Genomic DNA, 16036 nt, shown 5'->3' with positions numbered 1-16036 from the left:
GAATCTCATAGGCCCCAACTGTGATTTTCTTTTTAAATGGCAAAGAATCTTGGGGGCCTCAAGTATGATTTTTTTAATTGTCAAAGAATTTCGGGGGTCCCTAGTGTGACTTTTTTAATTGGCAAATAATCTAGGGGGCCTCAAGGGTGATTTTTTTTAATGTTCAAGGATCTCGAGGTTCCCGTGTGCAAAATTCTTTGAAATGCCAAAGAATCCCGGGGGTCCGAAGTGTGATTTTTTTAAATGCCCAATAATCTCCGGGATCTCTCAGGTTTCTTTTAAATGCCACATAATCTCAGGGCCTTCAAATGTGATTTTCTTTTTAAATGTCAAAGAATCTCAGGGGCTCCTAGTGTAACATTTTTTAAAAGGGCAAAGAACCTTGAGGACCCCGAGTGCAAGATTTTTTTTAAATGTCAAGGAATCTCGAGGGACGCTAGCGTAATTTTTTTAATATCAAAGAATCTCGAGGGTCGCGAATCCGTTTTTTTTAAATGCCTGATAATCTCGGGGGTCCCAAGTGTGATGTTTTTAAATGCCCAAGAATCTCGGGGAAATTTAGTGTTTTTTTTAAATCCCAAAGAATCTCAGGGGCCTCAAGTGCGATTTTCTCCCGGGAGTCTCGAATCCGACTTATTTTTTAAATGCCTAAGAATCTCGGGGAACTCTAGTATTTTTTATTTAAATGTCAAAAAATTTCAGGGGTCCCAAGCGTGATTTTTTTTAAATGTCCATGAATTTTGCTGATCTCTCGGGTTTTTTTAAATGCCACATAATCTCAGGGCCTCCAAGTGTGATTTTCTTTTTAAATGTCAAAGAATCTCAGCGTCTCCTAGTGTAACATTTTTTAAACGGCAAAGAATCTTGGGGACCCCGAGTGCAAGATTTTTTTAAATGTCAAAAAATCTCGGGGGACCCTAGCGTGTTTTTTTTTTAATATCAAAAAATCTCGAGGGTCGCGAATCCGATTTTTTTTAAATGCCTGATAATCTCAGGGGCCCACATGTGTTTTTTTTTAAATGCCGAAAAATCTCGGGGAAATTTAGTGTTTTTTTTAAATCCCAACAATCTCAGGGGCCTCAAATGTGATTTTCTCCCGGGGGTCCCGAATCCGACTTATTTTTTAAATGCCTAAGAATCTCGGGGAACTCTAGTATATTTTTTTTTAAATGTTAAAAAATCTTGGAAGCTCCTAATGTGACATTTTTTAAATGGCAAAGAATCTCGAGGGCCTCAAGTGTGAGTTTGTTTTTAAATGTCAAAGAATCTTAGGGGCTCCTAGTGTGACATTTTTCAAACGGCAAAGAAACTCGAAGCACCCTAGTATGATTTTTTTAAATGCCCAAGAATGTCGGGGAACTATAGTGATTTTCTTTTAAATGCAAAGTGAATTTTTTTTTAAATGCTACAGAATCCCGGGGGACCCTAGTGTGTTTTTTTTAATGTCAAAGAATCTCGGGGAACTCTGGTATTTTTTATTTAAATGTCAATTCTCAGAGGCCCCAAGTGTGATTTTCTTTCTAAATGTCAACGAATCTCGGGGCCCCTGGTGTGACTTTTTTTAAATGGCAAAGAATCTCGGGGGTCCGAACTGTGATTTTTTTAAATGCGCAAGAATCTCGGGGAACTCACGCATTTTTTTCTTTAAATGCCAAAGAATCTCATGGGCCCCAAGTGTAATTTTCTTTTTAAATGTCAAAGTATCTCAGGGGCTCGTAATGTGACATTTTTTAAAAGGCAAAGAATCTCGGGACCCCTAGTGTGATTTTTTTTTGATGTCAAAGAATCACGAGGGTCCCGAATCCGACTTTTTTTTAAATGCCTAAGAATCTCGGGTGCCCCAAGTGTGTTTTTATTTTTAAATGTCAAAGAATCTCAGGGGCTCCTACGGTGACATTTTTTAAAAGGCAAAGCATTTTGGGAACAATAGTGTGATTTTTTTTTATGTCAAAGAATCACAAGGGTCCCGAATCCGACTTTTTTTAAATGCATAAAAATCTTGGGGGTCCTAAGTGTGATTTTCTAAATGCCTAAGAATCTCGGGGGCCCTAAGTTTGATTTTCTTTTTAAATGTCAAAGAATCTCAGGGGATCCTAGAATGACATTTTTTAAATGGCAAAGGATCTCGGGGGCCCCACGTGTGACTTTTTTAAATGTCAAAGAATTTCGGGGGCTTCTAGTGTCACATTTTTTAAATGGCAAAGGATCTCGGTTGCCCCGAGTGTAAAATTTTTTAAAATACCTAAGAATCTCGGAGGATCCAAGTGTGATTTTTTTTAAATGCCGAGGAGTCTCGGGGACCTCTAGCATTTTTTTTATTTAAATGTCAAAAAAATCTCAGGGGTCACAAGTGTGATTTTTTTTTAAACGTCAAAAAATACTGGGAGCTCCTAATTTTTTTAAATGTCAAAGAATCTCAAGGGCCCGAAGTGTGATTTTTTAAAATGGTCAAGAATGTCGGGGAACTGTCGTGTTTTTTTTTAAATGACAAAGAATCTCAGGGGCCCCACGTACGATTTTGTTTTAAAATGTCAAATAATCTTAGAGACTCCTAGTGTGACATTTTTTAAACGACAAAGAAATTCGGGGGACCCTAGTCTGATTTTTTTTAAATGCCCAAGAATCTCGGGGAACTATAGTGATTTTTTTTAAATGCAAAGTGCAATTTATTTTTAAATGCTGAAGAATCCCGGGGGACGCTAGCGTGTTTTTTTTATGCCAAAGGATCTCGGTGGTTCCGAATCCGACTTTTTTTTTTAAAGCGCAAGGATCTCGGGGGTCCGAAGTGTGATTTTTTTAAATGAGCAAGAATCTCGGGGAACTCATGTATTTTTTCTTTAAATGCCAAAGAATCTCATGGGCCACAAGTGTAATTTTCTTTTTAAATGTCAAAAAATCTCAGGGGCTCCTAGTGTGACATTTTTTGATGTCAAAGAATCACGAGGGTCCCGAATCCGATTTTTTTTTAAATGCATAAGAATCATGGGGGTCCCAAGTGTGATTTTTTAAATGCCTAAGAATTTCGGGGGCCCCAAGTGTGATTTTCTTTTTAAATGTCAAAGAATCTCAGGCGCTCCTAGTGTGACATTTTTTAAAAGGCAAAGAATCTCGGGACCCCTAGTGTGATTTTTTTTTTTGATGTCAAAGAATCACGAGGGTCAAGAATCCGACTTTTTTTTTAAATGGCTGATAATCTTGGGGGTTCCAAGTGTGATTTTTTAAATGCCTAAGAATCTCATGGGCCCCAAGTTTGATTTTCTTTTGAAATGTCAAAGAATCTCAGGGGACCCTAGTGTGATTTTTTTTTAAATGTCTAATTATCTCGGGGGTCCCGAATCCGACTTTTTTTTTAAACGCCAAAGAATCTTGAGGGTTCCAAGTGTGATTTTTTTAACTGGAAGATATTCTTCCGGTTCTACGAACACAGTACATTCCGTGGCAAATCGAAGTAAAAAATATTCATCGCTCAGAATAGTGCAGATCTGAGTAGCTTGCAGAGAATGTGAAAATACTTAGCACTGTAAAAAATAATCATCAATGTGTACTCTTTTTCAACAATGATGGCAATTATCATCAAGCTAACCCGTTATAGTTACACCTGTTTAAGTCATTAAGAGAAACAATCAACTTGAATTGACTTAAAGGTTTTGTTATGTACATAACCACTTCACTTTCTATACATGCACAGGTTTTGATATTACTTGACTGCGTATTTTAACATCTAATTTCATGTACTTGTAAGAATTTAGTGTACGTAATTTCCTGTCCGTTTGATTTTTTGAAAAATAAAGTCAAATTTGTTTCCGAATTAGTCTTGGTAATTTTAACGCTCAAAGTTCTCGCTTAACGATTGCCAACATTAAACATATTTGTACAGCTTTTGTTAGCAGTAATCACATTAATTGAAATAGAAACTCTCCAGTGACACTCAATCCGTCCGGAAACACTCATTATGTCTTCGCACGTAACAATTCCATCGATCGAACGAAACCGAAAGTTTTCATCTTGACCTGCTATTGAAGTCACTTTTCCGTGCACTTTTTCACCGATCCAGTTCGACTTAATTACCGATAATGAGCATAAATTTTCTTGAGTTGCGTCAAAGAGAAATTTTTGAGTTACAAAATGGTATTGTGTGGACAGGAAATCCCGCACGCAATAGCGATATTATGCATTGTTGGGAGATAAAGTCAGAGGGTAATTAAATTATTTATTAAGAAACATAAGTTACATAGAACACTAGGTAACTAATTTGGCATAAATAACGCAAACAAGTTATAAAAATAAACGGGATTTATAGTTAACGATAATATCTATGGGACTTAGTAGTGGTCGATGTGGTGGTGGTAGTGGTCGTGGACGGGGATTCCCACTGGTACTTTGATGGGTACTGCGACCGGTTTTTCCACGGCGTACGCCACTGGTTTGATCACGGGGTAGGGGACGGGTCTGTCCACGGCGATTTTCACGGGGTAAGGTACGGGTTTCTCAACTGGTACTGCAATGTGTCTTTCGACTGGGTAGGGTTGTGGTACTGGAACTTTAACTTCGACTGGGTATGGTTTGGGAACTGGTACCGCTACAGGTCTGTCGACTGGTACTTTAACTGGGTAAGGTACGAGTTTTTCGACTGGGTAGGGTACTTGCTTTTCGATGTGGACGGGGTAGGGTTGTGGAACGTGAACTGGTACTGGTCTATCGACTGGGACTTTCACGGGTACATGAACCTCTTTAACGACGGGGTAGGGTTGAGGAACGTGCACTGGGACTTTCACGGGGTAGGGGACGTTCTTAATGACTGGGTAGGGTTGTGGTACTGGTACTTTCACCGGAACGTGGATGTGTTTTTCGACTGGGTACGGCTGTGGTACTAAGACTTTGACGGGGTAAGGTCTGTCAACTGGGACTTTGACGGGAACGTGCACGATTTTCTCAACGGGGTAGGGTTGTGGTACCGGAACGGGCACCTTAACTGGTACTTTGACGGGGTAAGGTACGTGCTTCTCCACCGGGTAGGGTTGTGGTACTGGTACTTTTACCGGATACGGAATATGTTTTTCGACTGGAACCGCGATGTGTCTCTCGACTGGGTACGGCACTGGTACTCCTTTGATAAGCGTGATGGTTTTCTCAATCGCGGTGCTGTGTCCCAAGTCGATGGGTCCAAACCCGTAGCCAAGAGCTGGCGCCGCCAATCCCACGGCGTGTCCACCCCCAACTAGGTACCCATGGTCGATGTCACTCCCATATCCGTACCCCAGACCCAATAATCCTCTTTTCGTTTGTTTCTTATCGACGGCTTTATCGGTCTTCTCCTCTGCCTCGGCCCTCGCGGCCACTGCAGCAAGGACTAAGATCGATATAACGAACTGAAAATAAAAAAAAATCAGTCACATAGTCCTTCACTTCACTTCACTTCACTCCTCACCAAAGCTCTCATCTTCCACATGTGAGTTCAACTAGTTCAAGAACTGAACTGTGCGGTTTGGGGTCCTTCAGTCACTTTTATATCTCTGCGCGACTTTCGCTGGGCGCTTCACCACCATCCACTTCTCCCTCCGCGAGAAAGTCGATTTTCAATAGCGCGCAGAAGGATGTCCTTTACGTAACGTACTAGTTAGTGGTTGTTTCGAGTCTAACGTTGCGTTTTCGCGTTGCGTTTCAGGTACTTCGTGAGCACGCTGCTGCAGTTCCAGATCTACAGGGCGTTGTGTAGGGCAGCGGGGCAGTATGATTCCGGGGATTTGTCCAGGCCGCTGCACAAGTGCGACATTTACAGGAGCAAGGAGGCAGGAAGGATCTTGACGTAAGTAGACAGGTGGTTGGGAACGGGGGTTGCGAAATGTTCTCAGGATTTTTTATTGGAATTGGAAATTTTCGGGGAAACCTTGACGGTTACGACAGCGTAATTTTGATGAGGAGTTGCTTCATTTTAAACGTTGTTAAGGCTCGTCCTAGAAAATATCGCACGGTCTTTCCACATATTTATATAAAATTAAAATGGAGCGTAAATTACGGTCGTAAAACTTACACAATTTATAATAGTTCCGCATTTATTAAAAAAAAAAATAAAGTAGCTACAACTTCAATTCCAAAAAAACATATAAAGCAAATTTTTCGCAAATATGAAATCGTGCTTTCTGCGAAATAATTTCAGACGTTGTCGACATTGATCGCACTCGAGTGGAAAATGAAAAATTTTACTGTGCGAAATAGTTTGATACCTTTGAAATGTAGTTTGAAGTATATTGCAAATATCGGATATCAGACAAAATCGAACTTTTCAAATAAACAAGATCAGGCGTGATAGGAAAAGGAAGTCTCATCTTAGTTTTCATCTACGACGATGAAATCCATTTAATTAAGTAATTCGATAATTTTTGAAAACAAATGAAAATATTTCAAGCTTCAAATTCCTTATCAATGTACCAGTTATGCAATAATAAAGATTATCATACTTCATTTGTAAAAGTCAGCAAAACTAGTACATAAATATGTACAAGTGTAATTATGTGATGGAAAATCTGTCTAGCATAAAACAGTGTTATTATACTAACGAAGGTTTAAATTAAGGTTGCCTAAGAACAATTCTAGCAAAATTAAAATAAATAAAGCTAACGATCGAACTAAATCAGAGTTGAACTTAAATTAATGTACGGGAATTTTCTTCACATTCACATTCTTGACAGCTGATACTGCAAAATCGAGCCTCAGTTGTGAGATTTACTTGTATATTTTAGGTGAAAGAAAGTAATGTTTGTCTATTTGAATATTTCATATGTTGGGAGTGATAAAATAAAAATTTATGCAATACTTGAATAAATTTATTTTTTTATTATAAACTTAGTAAGAAACACGTCTAGGGTTTTTCTCTTTTTACTAAATTTTTGACATATCGTAAAAATAACAATTCCTAAAAATAAAGAGCGGAGAATAAATTCGAATTTTCCTCGGTTATTTAAAGAGATTAATGACGAATTCGTTATCCTGAGAAGATTTTCGATGAGTGAGTCTGTTGGCAATCCTGGATTTTTAGCTGAAATTGGTATCGTGATGTTTTGTATATTTTCCGGTTGTCAGCTGTCAAGGTTGACAGATTGTTGACATTTTTAATTTGCAAATAATGTATCCACAATATAACCTCAATTTATTACATGTCACGATTGACGTATCTGCTACACAATTATTTCCGTTGTGCCAACATAAACGCTAGAAATGCTCACATTTTTTTTTAAGTACTGCCAGACTCAGTCATTGCGGATCACGCGGGAAAAAATGCCATTCGAAAATTGGAAAAAATTAAAAATCGAAACATCAAAAATTGAAAATTTGAAAAAACTGACATTTAAAAATCGAAAAGCCGAAAAGTCGAAAAATTGAGAAACTGAAACATGGAGAAACAAAACATCAAAAGATCGAGAATTCGAAAAGACGAGAAGCCGAAAATTCGAAAAATTAAAAAATTGAACAATTGAAAAATTGGAACAATCGAAAAACGAGAAATTGAAAAATTCAAAATTAAAAAAATTCAAAAATAAAAATCGGAAAATTGAGTTAAAAAAACATCCAAAACTGAAATGATGTCATGATCGAAAAATCTAAATATCCAAAAAATTTCAAAACTTAAATATTGAGAAACGAAATATCGAGAAATCGTAAAGTCGAGAAATCGAAAAATCGAAAAATTTAATAGGTCGAAAAATCAAAATTTTAAAAGTCAAAAAATTGGAAAACCGATAAATCCAAGTTCAAAAAGTCGAATACTTAAAAATTCGGAATAATCTAAAATTTTAAAATTCGTAAAACTGAAACATGAAAAAATTGAAATATTGAAAATTTAAAAAATCTAAAATTTAGAAATTGAAAAATTTAAAAATCAAAAAATTGAAATATCGAAAAGCGGAAAAGTCGAAAAATCGAAATCCAAGAAACCGAAAAATCTAAAAATTGAAAAACGGGAAAATTGAAGAATTAGAAAACTAAAAAAACGGCAAAATGAAAATTAACGAAAAATTGGAAAATTGAAAAACCGAAAAATTGGAACATTAAAAAAATTGAAAAACTGAAATATGGAGAAACGAAATATCGAGATATCGAGAAATTGAACAATCGAAAATTTACAAATCGAATATGTAATTGAAAAATCGAAAAATCACAAAAAAAAATCTGAAAATTGAAAAACCGAAAAATCTAAAATCGAGAAGTCGAAATCTGAAAAATTTAAATTTTCAAAATTCGAAAAATTGAAGAATCGAAACAAGAAAAAAAATGAAAAAAATGAAAAATCTCAAATATAGAAATTCAAAAATTTTAAAATCGAAAAATTGAAATATGGAAAAACCAAAAGTCGAAAAAACGAAAAGTTAAAAAATGAAAAAATTGATAAAATAAAAAAAATGAAAAATCGAAAAACTAAAAAATTGAACAATTGAAAAATTGGAACATCGGCATCTCGATAAATTGAAAAATCGAAAAATTTAAAAATCGAGTAATTGAAAAATCCAAAAATCGAAAACCGAGAAACTGAAAAAATCTAAATTCAAAAAATTCAAAAATTCAAAAATCGGAAAATTAAGTTAAAAAAACATCCAAAACTGAAGTGACGCAAAATTGGAAAATCGAAAAATCGAAAAATCGAAAAATCTAAATATCCAAAAAATTTAAAAACTTAAATATTGAGAAACGAAATATCGAGAAATCGTAAAGTCGAGTAACCGAAAAATCGAAAAATTTAATAGGTCGAAAAATCAAAAATTTTAAAAGTCAAAAAATTGAAAAACCGATAAATCCAAGTTCAAAAAGTCGAATACTTAAAAATTCGGAATAATCTAAAATTTTAAATTTCGTAAAACTAAAACATGAAAAAATTGAAATATTGTAAATTTGAAAAATCTAAAATTTAGAAAATGAAAAATTTAAAAATCAAAAAATTGAAATATGGAAAAGCGGAAAAGTCGAAAAATCGAAATCTAAGAAACCGAAAAATCTAAAAATTGAAAAACGGGAAACTTGAAAAATTAGAAAACTGAAAAAACGACATAATGAAAAATAACGAAAAATTGGAAAATCGAAAAACCCAAAAATTGAAACATTAAAAAAATTGAAAAATTGAAATATAGAGGAACGAAATATCGAGAAATCGAGAAATTGAACAATCGAAAAATTGAAACATCGAAAATTTACAAAAAATTGAAAAACCGAAAAATCTAAAATCGAGAAATCAAAATCCGAAAAATATAAATTTTCAAAATTCGAAACATTGAAGAATCGAAAAATGAAAAAAAATGAAAAAATGAAAAATTGAAAAATCTCAAATATAGAAATTGAAAAATTTTAAAATCGAAAAATTGAAATATGGAAAAGCCAAAAGTCGAAAAAACGAAAACCAAGATATCGAAAAATTGAGAAACTGAAACATGGAGAAACAAAACATCAAAAGATTCAGAAATCGAAAAGTCGAAAAACCCAAAAATCGAAAAATTGGGAAATCTAAAAAGCACAAAATCGAAAAAATGAAAAGTTAAAAATTGAAAAAATTGATAAAATTAAAAAAGTCCATAAATCAAAAAACTGAAAAATTGAAAAATTAAAAAATTGAACAATTGAAAAATTGGAACATCGACATCTCGATAAATTGAAAAAGCGAAAAATTTAAAAATCGAATAATTGAAAAATCCAAAAATCGCAAACCGAGAAACTGAAAAATTAAAAATTAAAAAAATTCAAAAATTCAAAAATCTGAAAATTGAGGAATTAAAAAAAATCAAAACTGAAATGACGAAAAATTGGAAAATCGAAAAATTGAAAAACTGATAAATCCAAGTTCAAAACGTCGAATACTTTAAAATTCGGAATAATCTAAAATTTTAAATTTCGTAAAACTGAAACATGAAAAAAATTGAAATATTGAAAATTTGAAAAATCTAAAATTTAGAAATTGAAAAATTTAAAAATCAAAAAATTGAAATATCGAAAAGCGGAAAAGTCGAAAAATCGAAATCCAAGAAACCGAAAAATCTAAAAACAGAAAAACGGGAACATTGAAGAATTAGAAAAGTGAAAAAACGACAAAATGAAAAATAACGAAAATTGAAACATTAAAAAAATTGAAAAATTGAAATATGGAGAGACGAAATATCGAGATATCGAGAAATTGAACAATCGAAAAATCACAAATTTAAAAATCTGAAAATTGAAAAACCGAAAAATCTAAAATCGAGAAGTCGAAATCTGAAAAATATAAATTTTCAAAATTCGAAAAAGTGAAGAACCGAAATATGAAAAAAATGAGAAAAAAAAAATTAAAAAATCTCAAATTTAGAAATTGAAGAATTTTAAAATCGAAAAATTGAAATATCGAAAAGCCAAAAACTCGAAAAATCAAAAAACGGCGAAATCGAAAAATTTTAAATTTAAAAATTCGAAAAACTTGAAAAATCGGAAAACTAAACTTGAAAAATCGGAAAACTGAATAATCGAACAACTAAAAATCCAGAAATGAACAAATCCAAAACTGAAATAATGAAATATTGGGAAATTAAAATTTGAAAAATCGGAACATCGAACAATTGGAAAATCGAAAATTTGAAAAGCCGAAAAATCGAAAAATTGGAAAATCTTAAAAGCCCAAAATCGAAAAGTAAAAAATTGACAAAATTGAAAAAATTAAAAAACTCCATAAATCAAAAAACTGAAAAATCGAATAATCAAGATATTGAACAATCGAAAAATTTATCGACATCTCGATAAGTCGAAAAAGAGAAAAATTTTAAAATCGAATAATTGAAAAATCGAAAAATCTAAATTTTTTAAAATCCGAAAATAAAAAACTGAAAAATTTAAAATTTTAAAATTCGAAAAGTGAAAAAATTGAAATACCTATTGAAAAATTGAAAAATCTAAAATTTAGAAATTGAAAAATTTAAAAATCGAAAAGTTTGAAAATCGTAAAGCTGAAAAGTCGAAAAATTTAAAAATCGAAAAATTTAAAAATCGAATAATTGAGTTAAAAAAAATCCCAAAATGACGAAAAATTGGAAAGTCGAGAAACCGAAAAATCGAAAAACTTAATAGGTCAAAAAATAAAAAAATTTAAAAGTCAAAAAATTGAAAAACCGATAAATCCAAGTTCAAAAAGTCGAATACTTAAAAGTTCGGAATAATTAAAATTTTAAAATTCGTAAAACTGAAACATGAAAAAATTGAAATATTGAAAATTTGAAAAATCTAAAATTTAGAAATTGAAAAATTTAAAAATCAAAAAATTGAAATATCGAAAAGCGGAAAAGTCGAAAAATCGAAATCCAAGAAACCGAAAAATCTAAAATCTGAAAATTGAAAAACCGAAAAATCTAAAATCGAGGAGTAGAAATCTGAAAAAAATTAACAGTTGAAAAATCTCAAATATAGAAATTGAAAAATTTTAAAATCGAAAAATTGAAATATCGAAAAGCCAAAACGTCGGAAAAACGAAAACCAAGAAATCAAAAAATTCAACCTTTCAAAAATTCAAAAATTGAAACGGTAAAATTAAAAAAATAATAAACTGAAAAAACGGGAAAATGAAGAATTATAAAACTGAACCGACGAAAAAATTGGAAAATTGGAAAACCGAAAAATCAAAACATCCAAAAAATTGAAAAATTGAGAAACGAAATCTCGATAAGTCGAGAAATCGAAAAATCAAAAATTTGTAAATTCTGAAAGTCCAAAAACTGAAAAATCTAAAATTTCGAAATTCGAACAATTGAAGAATCGAAACAAAGGAATTAAAACATTGAAAAATTGAAAAATCCAAAGTTTAGAAATTGAAGAATTTTATAATTGAAATATCGGAAAGCCAAAAACTGGAAAAATCAAAAAACGGAGAAATCGAAAAATTTTAAATTTAAAAATTCGAAAAACTTGAAAAATCGGAAAACTCAATAATCGAACAAATCCAGAAATTGAAAAAATCCAAAACTGATATGACGAAATATTGAGTAATTAAAATTTGAAAAATCGGAACATCGAAAAATTGGAAAATCGAAAATTTGAAAAGCCGAAAAATCGAAAAATTGGAAAATCTTAAAAGCGAAAAATCGAAAAATTGGAAAATCTTAAAAGCGAAAAATCTAAAAAAAAATCGACAAAATTGAAAAAATTAAAAAATTCCATAAACCAAAAAACTGAAAAATCAAAAAATCAAGATATTGAACAATCGAAAAATTTATCGACGTCTCGAAATATTGAAAAATTGAAAAATTTTAAATTTGGAAATTGAAAAATTTAAAAATCGAAAAATGGAAATATCGAAAAGCTGGCAAGTCGAAAAATCGAAAACCGAGAAATCGAAAAATTCAAAATTAAAAAAATCCAAAAATTGAAAAATCGGAAAACTGAGGAATTAAAAAACTGAAAAAAACGAAAAAATGAGAAATGCCGAAACTGAAATTACGAAGAATTGGAAAATCGAAAAATCGAAAAGTCGAAATATCCTTATAAATAGAATAATGTAAAATTAAAAATGAGGATAAATTGAAAAATTGAAAAATCGAAAAATTGAATAGGTCAAAAAATCTAAAATTTTAAAAGTCAAAAAACTGAAAAACCGTTAAATCCAAATCAATCAATCCAAATTCAAAAAGTTAAAAAATCGACAGCTGAAGCGATCCTAACATCAAAAATTGAAAATTTGAAAAATTTAAAATTGAAAAGTCGAAGAATTTGATAAACGAAAGGCCGAAAAGTTAAAAAATCGAAAAATGGAGAAATTGATAAATTCAAAATTTAAAAAATCGAAAACTGAAAAATCGAAATTGAAACTGAAAAGAAATTGAAAAATCCAAAACCGAAATGACGAAACATTGGGAAATCGAAAAACTGAAAAATGGGAACATCAAAAAGTCGAAAAATCGAATAACGAAAAGACGAATAATCAAAACATCGAAAAATTGAAACATCAAGAAACGAAACATCAAAAAATTGAGAAATCGAAAAATCAAAAAGTCAAGAATTTAAAAATTGAGAAATCGAAAAAGTCCAAAATCGAAACGTCGGAAAAAAAATTGAAAAAATTAAAAGCTCAATAAATCAAAGCACAAAACGAAAAATCAAGAAATTGAAACACCGAAATCTCGATAACTTGTGAAATCTAAAAATTTAAAAACCGAAAAATTAAAAAATTCAAAATATTAAAACTCCAAAAATTGAAAAATCTGAAAATTGAATTAAAAAAATGAAAAATCGAGAAAATGAAAAATTCCAAATCTAAAATGACAAAAGATTTGAACACTCGAATAATTGAAGAATTGAAAAAATGAAAATCAAATATCGAGAAATCGGGAAGCCCCGAAACCAAAGAATAAAAGCCAAAAAGCAATTAATTGAGAAATTAAAAATTTGAAAAAATCGTTAAACCGGAAATTTGGAAATCAAAAAATGGAAAAACCGAGAAATCGAGAAATTGAATCCAAAAATTGAGGAATAAAAACCTGAAAAACCCTAAAATTGAAAAATCGAAAATTGAAAATACTAACAAATCGAAAAAGTGTTATACATCTATAATTTATTTTTTTTTTCCAAAAATCTTGATGTCTATGAGAAAAATTCAACACGGATTCATAAACCACAAGTTCATTACAATGCCACTTTTTAACACTTAAATATGAGATTCCTAGAACATACATACAAAAAAAAATATTTTAAATTATCTATCTAATAGGAAACCGTATAGACTGCAGACAGACAGGCAAACGGAAAATCTAGGGGTCACGAAACGTGAATAAATATGAAAGAAGCCAGTCGCCCGATGGACCCAATTACGATACTTTCTTAGGTTACGCTTGAGATATAAAAATAAACAGGGGCAAATAAATCCGCGTTTTTCTCAGTTATTTGAATCTCAGTAGGTCGATTCGAACGTATTTTCTTAATTAGAAAAATTATTTCATAGTTTTTATAATTATGCAAATAAGGTGACTGACCTAAAAAATTAATGAATGAGCTAATCTATTTTATTGATCAAATCAAAAACTAATTTACTGAAAATTTTACTGTTATTACTTGTCAATTTTTTAAATTAAACCTGAACGGGCTCGGTTTCCAAAAAAAGGAAGTCTTACAACAATCATTGGTAAAAAATTACCAAATCTGCCTACTTTAACAAAATGCACTTTTAAAGTGCCGAAATCTGTAACGATGTTCCAGTAGCGATTCCCCTCTTCACCATCCCGGCATTTCCAACCACCGCCAGCTCTAATTGCATGTCGATCGCCCTCAATAAAGCAGCGTGAAACGTGTCGCTCCGCCCGCGACTCACAAAACATCAATACCGCGAACAAGGAACCTGCACGTGTTGCAGCTCGCCGCATCTACCTGTTTCCTATAAATAGAATAACGCTGTGCGGGTTAGCAACCTAATTTAAAATTCAAACTTTCCTATTACGGTAACCCAAATAGCTCGCATTCATAAGAATCTCCGTCGTAACATACTTCTTTTAAGCGAAAGTGCGAGCGAAAAAAATCACCCTCTGGCACGCCGCGGTAATTTTTCCAGTAAACTGGTCGCAGCCACTTTCGTGGAAGAATCCCGTTGACCGGAAGACCTTCCAACAACGGAAAGTATGTTGTAATTGTTGCTCAACAGCGGTAACCCGTGAGGAAACGTCTGCTATCAATCTCGCGTGAAAGCTCGTGACTCTGCAAGCAAGGTTAGAATCGTATAATTGGCGGGAAATGCGCGAGCGCTGATTGGAGGGTGCGATCACGTGAGTGTCAAGTTCGGAATTGAGTCGTCGCCGTCGCGATTATGTAAATTGAGCGTTATAACGTAATTTGGTTTTATTACTTAATCTGGATGGATTTTCAAAATAAGCATGTGTTGGTACTTTCTAGAGCGTTTTATTTTGGGTTAATGATATTTATTTTAAATACTCCGATTTTGTGGATTTGCTAATTGAAGCTGTGAGCTAAATGTTAAGCTTTACTTAACCGTGCTCTGTTTTCGTAAGGCACGATAACCTGAAGTTTACGTAAAAGTGAAAGAGCTATTATTAAGAGTTGGGCCCTTACTTTTTATTTATGTTTTCTTTGTTTTTCAATCGTGTGTTTTAAATGAATATGGTTTACAGCGAAAAAAAGAGTTACAAGAATGTTTTAGAAAAAAAAATATACATCCCAATCTACCACACAGTATAATTTTATTGTAATGGACAAGACAAGTTTCCAAGCTTAGAAAAGGAAGTTACGAATAAATTAAGAAGTAAAAGTGAAGTTTCAAGATCTTTATTTAAAAACGAGACACATTAATTAATAGAACCAAAAAAAAAAAATGAAAAAATGAAAAATTATATCAAATAAAACAACAAATAAGAGGAACTAAAAACCCATGAAAATATTTAAAGAAAAAGTTATAAGACTCCTTAATTTTTAAAAATGAGGTACATTTTGATGAATAGGACACAAAAAAATCAAAAATCACACATGGCGTAACAACACAAAACTGAAATTTAGAATCGGTTAAAATAAAAAAACAAATTAGAGGTACACAAACTGACGAAAAGTTCAAAGAAAAAATAATACAACTTGTTAAATTTTATTTCGTTCTATAATTCTTTTAATGAACTTAAATATTAACAAATCACATTGACTAGAAACTTAATATAAATTAAATATCCACTTAAAGAAATTTCTCATTTTTATCTGGAGTCTCTGGAGTCTTCGGTATCATTGGAATCTTTGGAGTCTTTGGCCTCTTTGGAGTGTTTGCAGTGTTTGGACTCTTTGGAGCGTTTGAAGTCTTTAGAGTCCTTAAAGCCCTTGAAGTCCTTGGAGTCCTTGGAGTCTTTGGAGTCTTTTTAATCTTTTGAGTTTTTCGAGACTCTGGGGTCTTCGGTATCATTGGAATCTTTGGAATCTTTGGAGTCTTTAGAGTCTTTGTAGTCTTCAGAGTCCTTAAAATCCTTGAAGTCCTTGGAGGCTTTTTAGTCTTTCGAATCTTTCGAGCCTCTGGAGCATCTGGAGTCCCTGGAGTTTCTGGAATCTCTGGGGTCTCTGG

The 16036-nt window shown here is 32.2% G+C and overlaps 2 protein-coding genes across 2 annotated transcripts in view; one reads left to right on the top strand and one right to left on the bottom strand.

Annotated features, from left to right (window-relative positions):
• Positions 1 to 16036, top strand: part of LOC135125230 (angiotensin-converting enzyme) — a 67644-nt gene that overhangs the window by 41475 nt on the left and 10133 nt on the right. Inside the window, exon 9 of the mRNA XM_064050660.1 lies at positions 5666 to 5806. Coding sequence (XP_063906730.1) covers positions 5666 to 5806 — 141 coding nt within the window. The remainder of the gene's footprint in view (positions 1 to 5665; positions 5807 to 16036) is intronic.
• Positions 4198 to 5518, bottom strand: LOC135125232 (uncharacterized). The gene is made up of 2 exons (XM_064050663.1): positions 5429 to 5518; positions 4198 to 5369 (listed from the first exon to the last, which is right to left on the bottom strand). The coding sequence occupies exons 1-2, from the start codon at positions 5447 to 5449 to the stop codon at positions 4323 to 4325; spliced, it is 1068 nt and encodes a 355-aa protein (XP_063906733.1). The 5' UTR covers positions 5450 to 5518; the 3' UTR covers positions 4198 to 4322.

The sequence above is a fragment of the Zophobas morio genome, unplaced genomic scaffold (genome assembly GCF_036711695.1).
Source record: "Zophobas morio isolate AGI-343-1 ecotype UQ-CSIRO unplaced genomic scaffold, CSIRO_AGI_Zmor_V1 ptg000008l, whole genome shotgun sequence".
In the NCBI taxonomy this organism is placed as follows: domain Eukaryota; kingdom Metazoa; phylum Arthropoda; class Insecta; order Coleoptera; family Tenebrionidae; genus Zophobas; species Zophobas morio.
This window is presented reverse-complemented; position numbering and strand designations above follow the sequence as displayed.

Bases quoted from the DNA above. Each gene is read 5' to 3' on its own strand.
- LOC135125232 (XM_064050663.1), bottom strand. From the start codon at position 5,449: ATGTGGAAGATGAGAGCTTTG. The intron at 5,370-5,428 runs GTGAGGAGTGAA...TTTTATTTTCAG, and splicing joins TGTGGAAGATGAGAGCTTTG to TTCGTTATATCGATCTTAGT.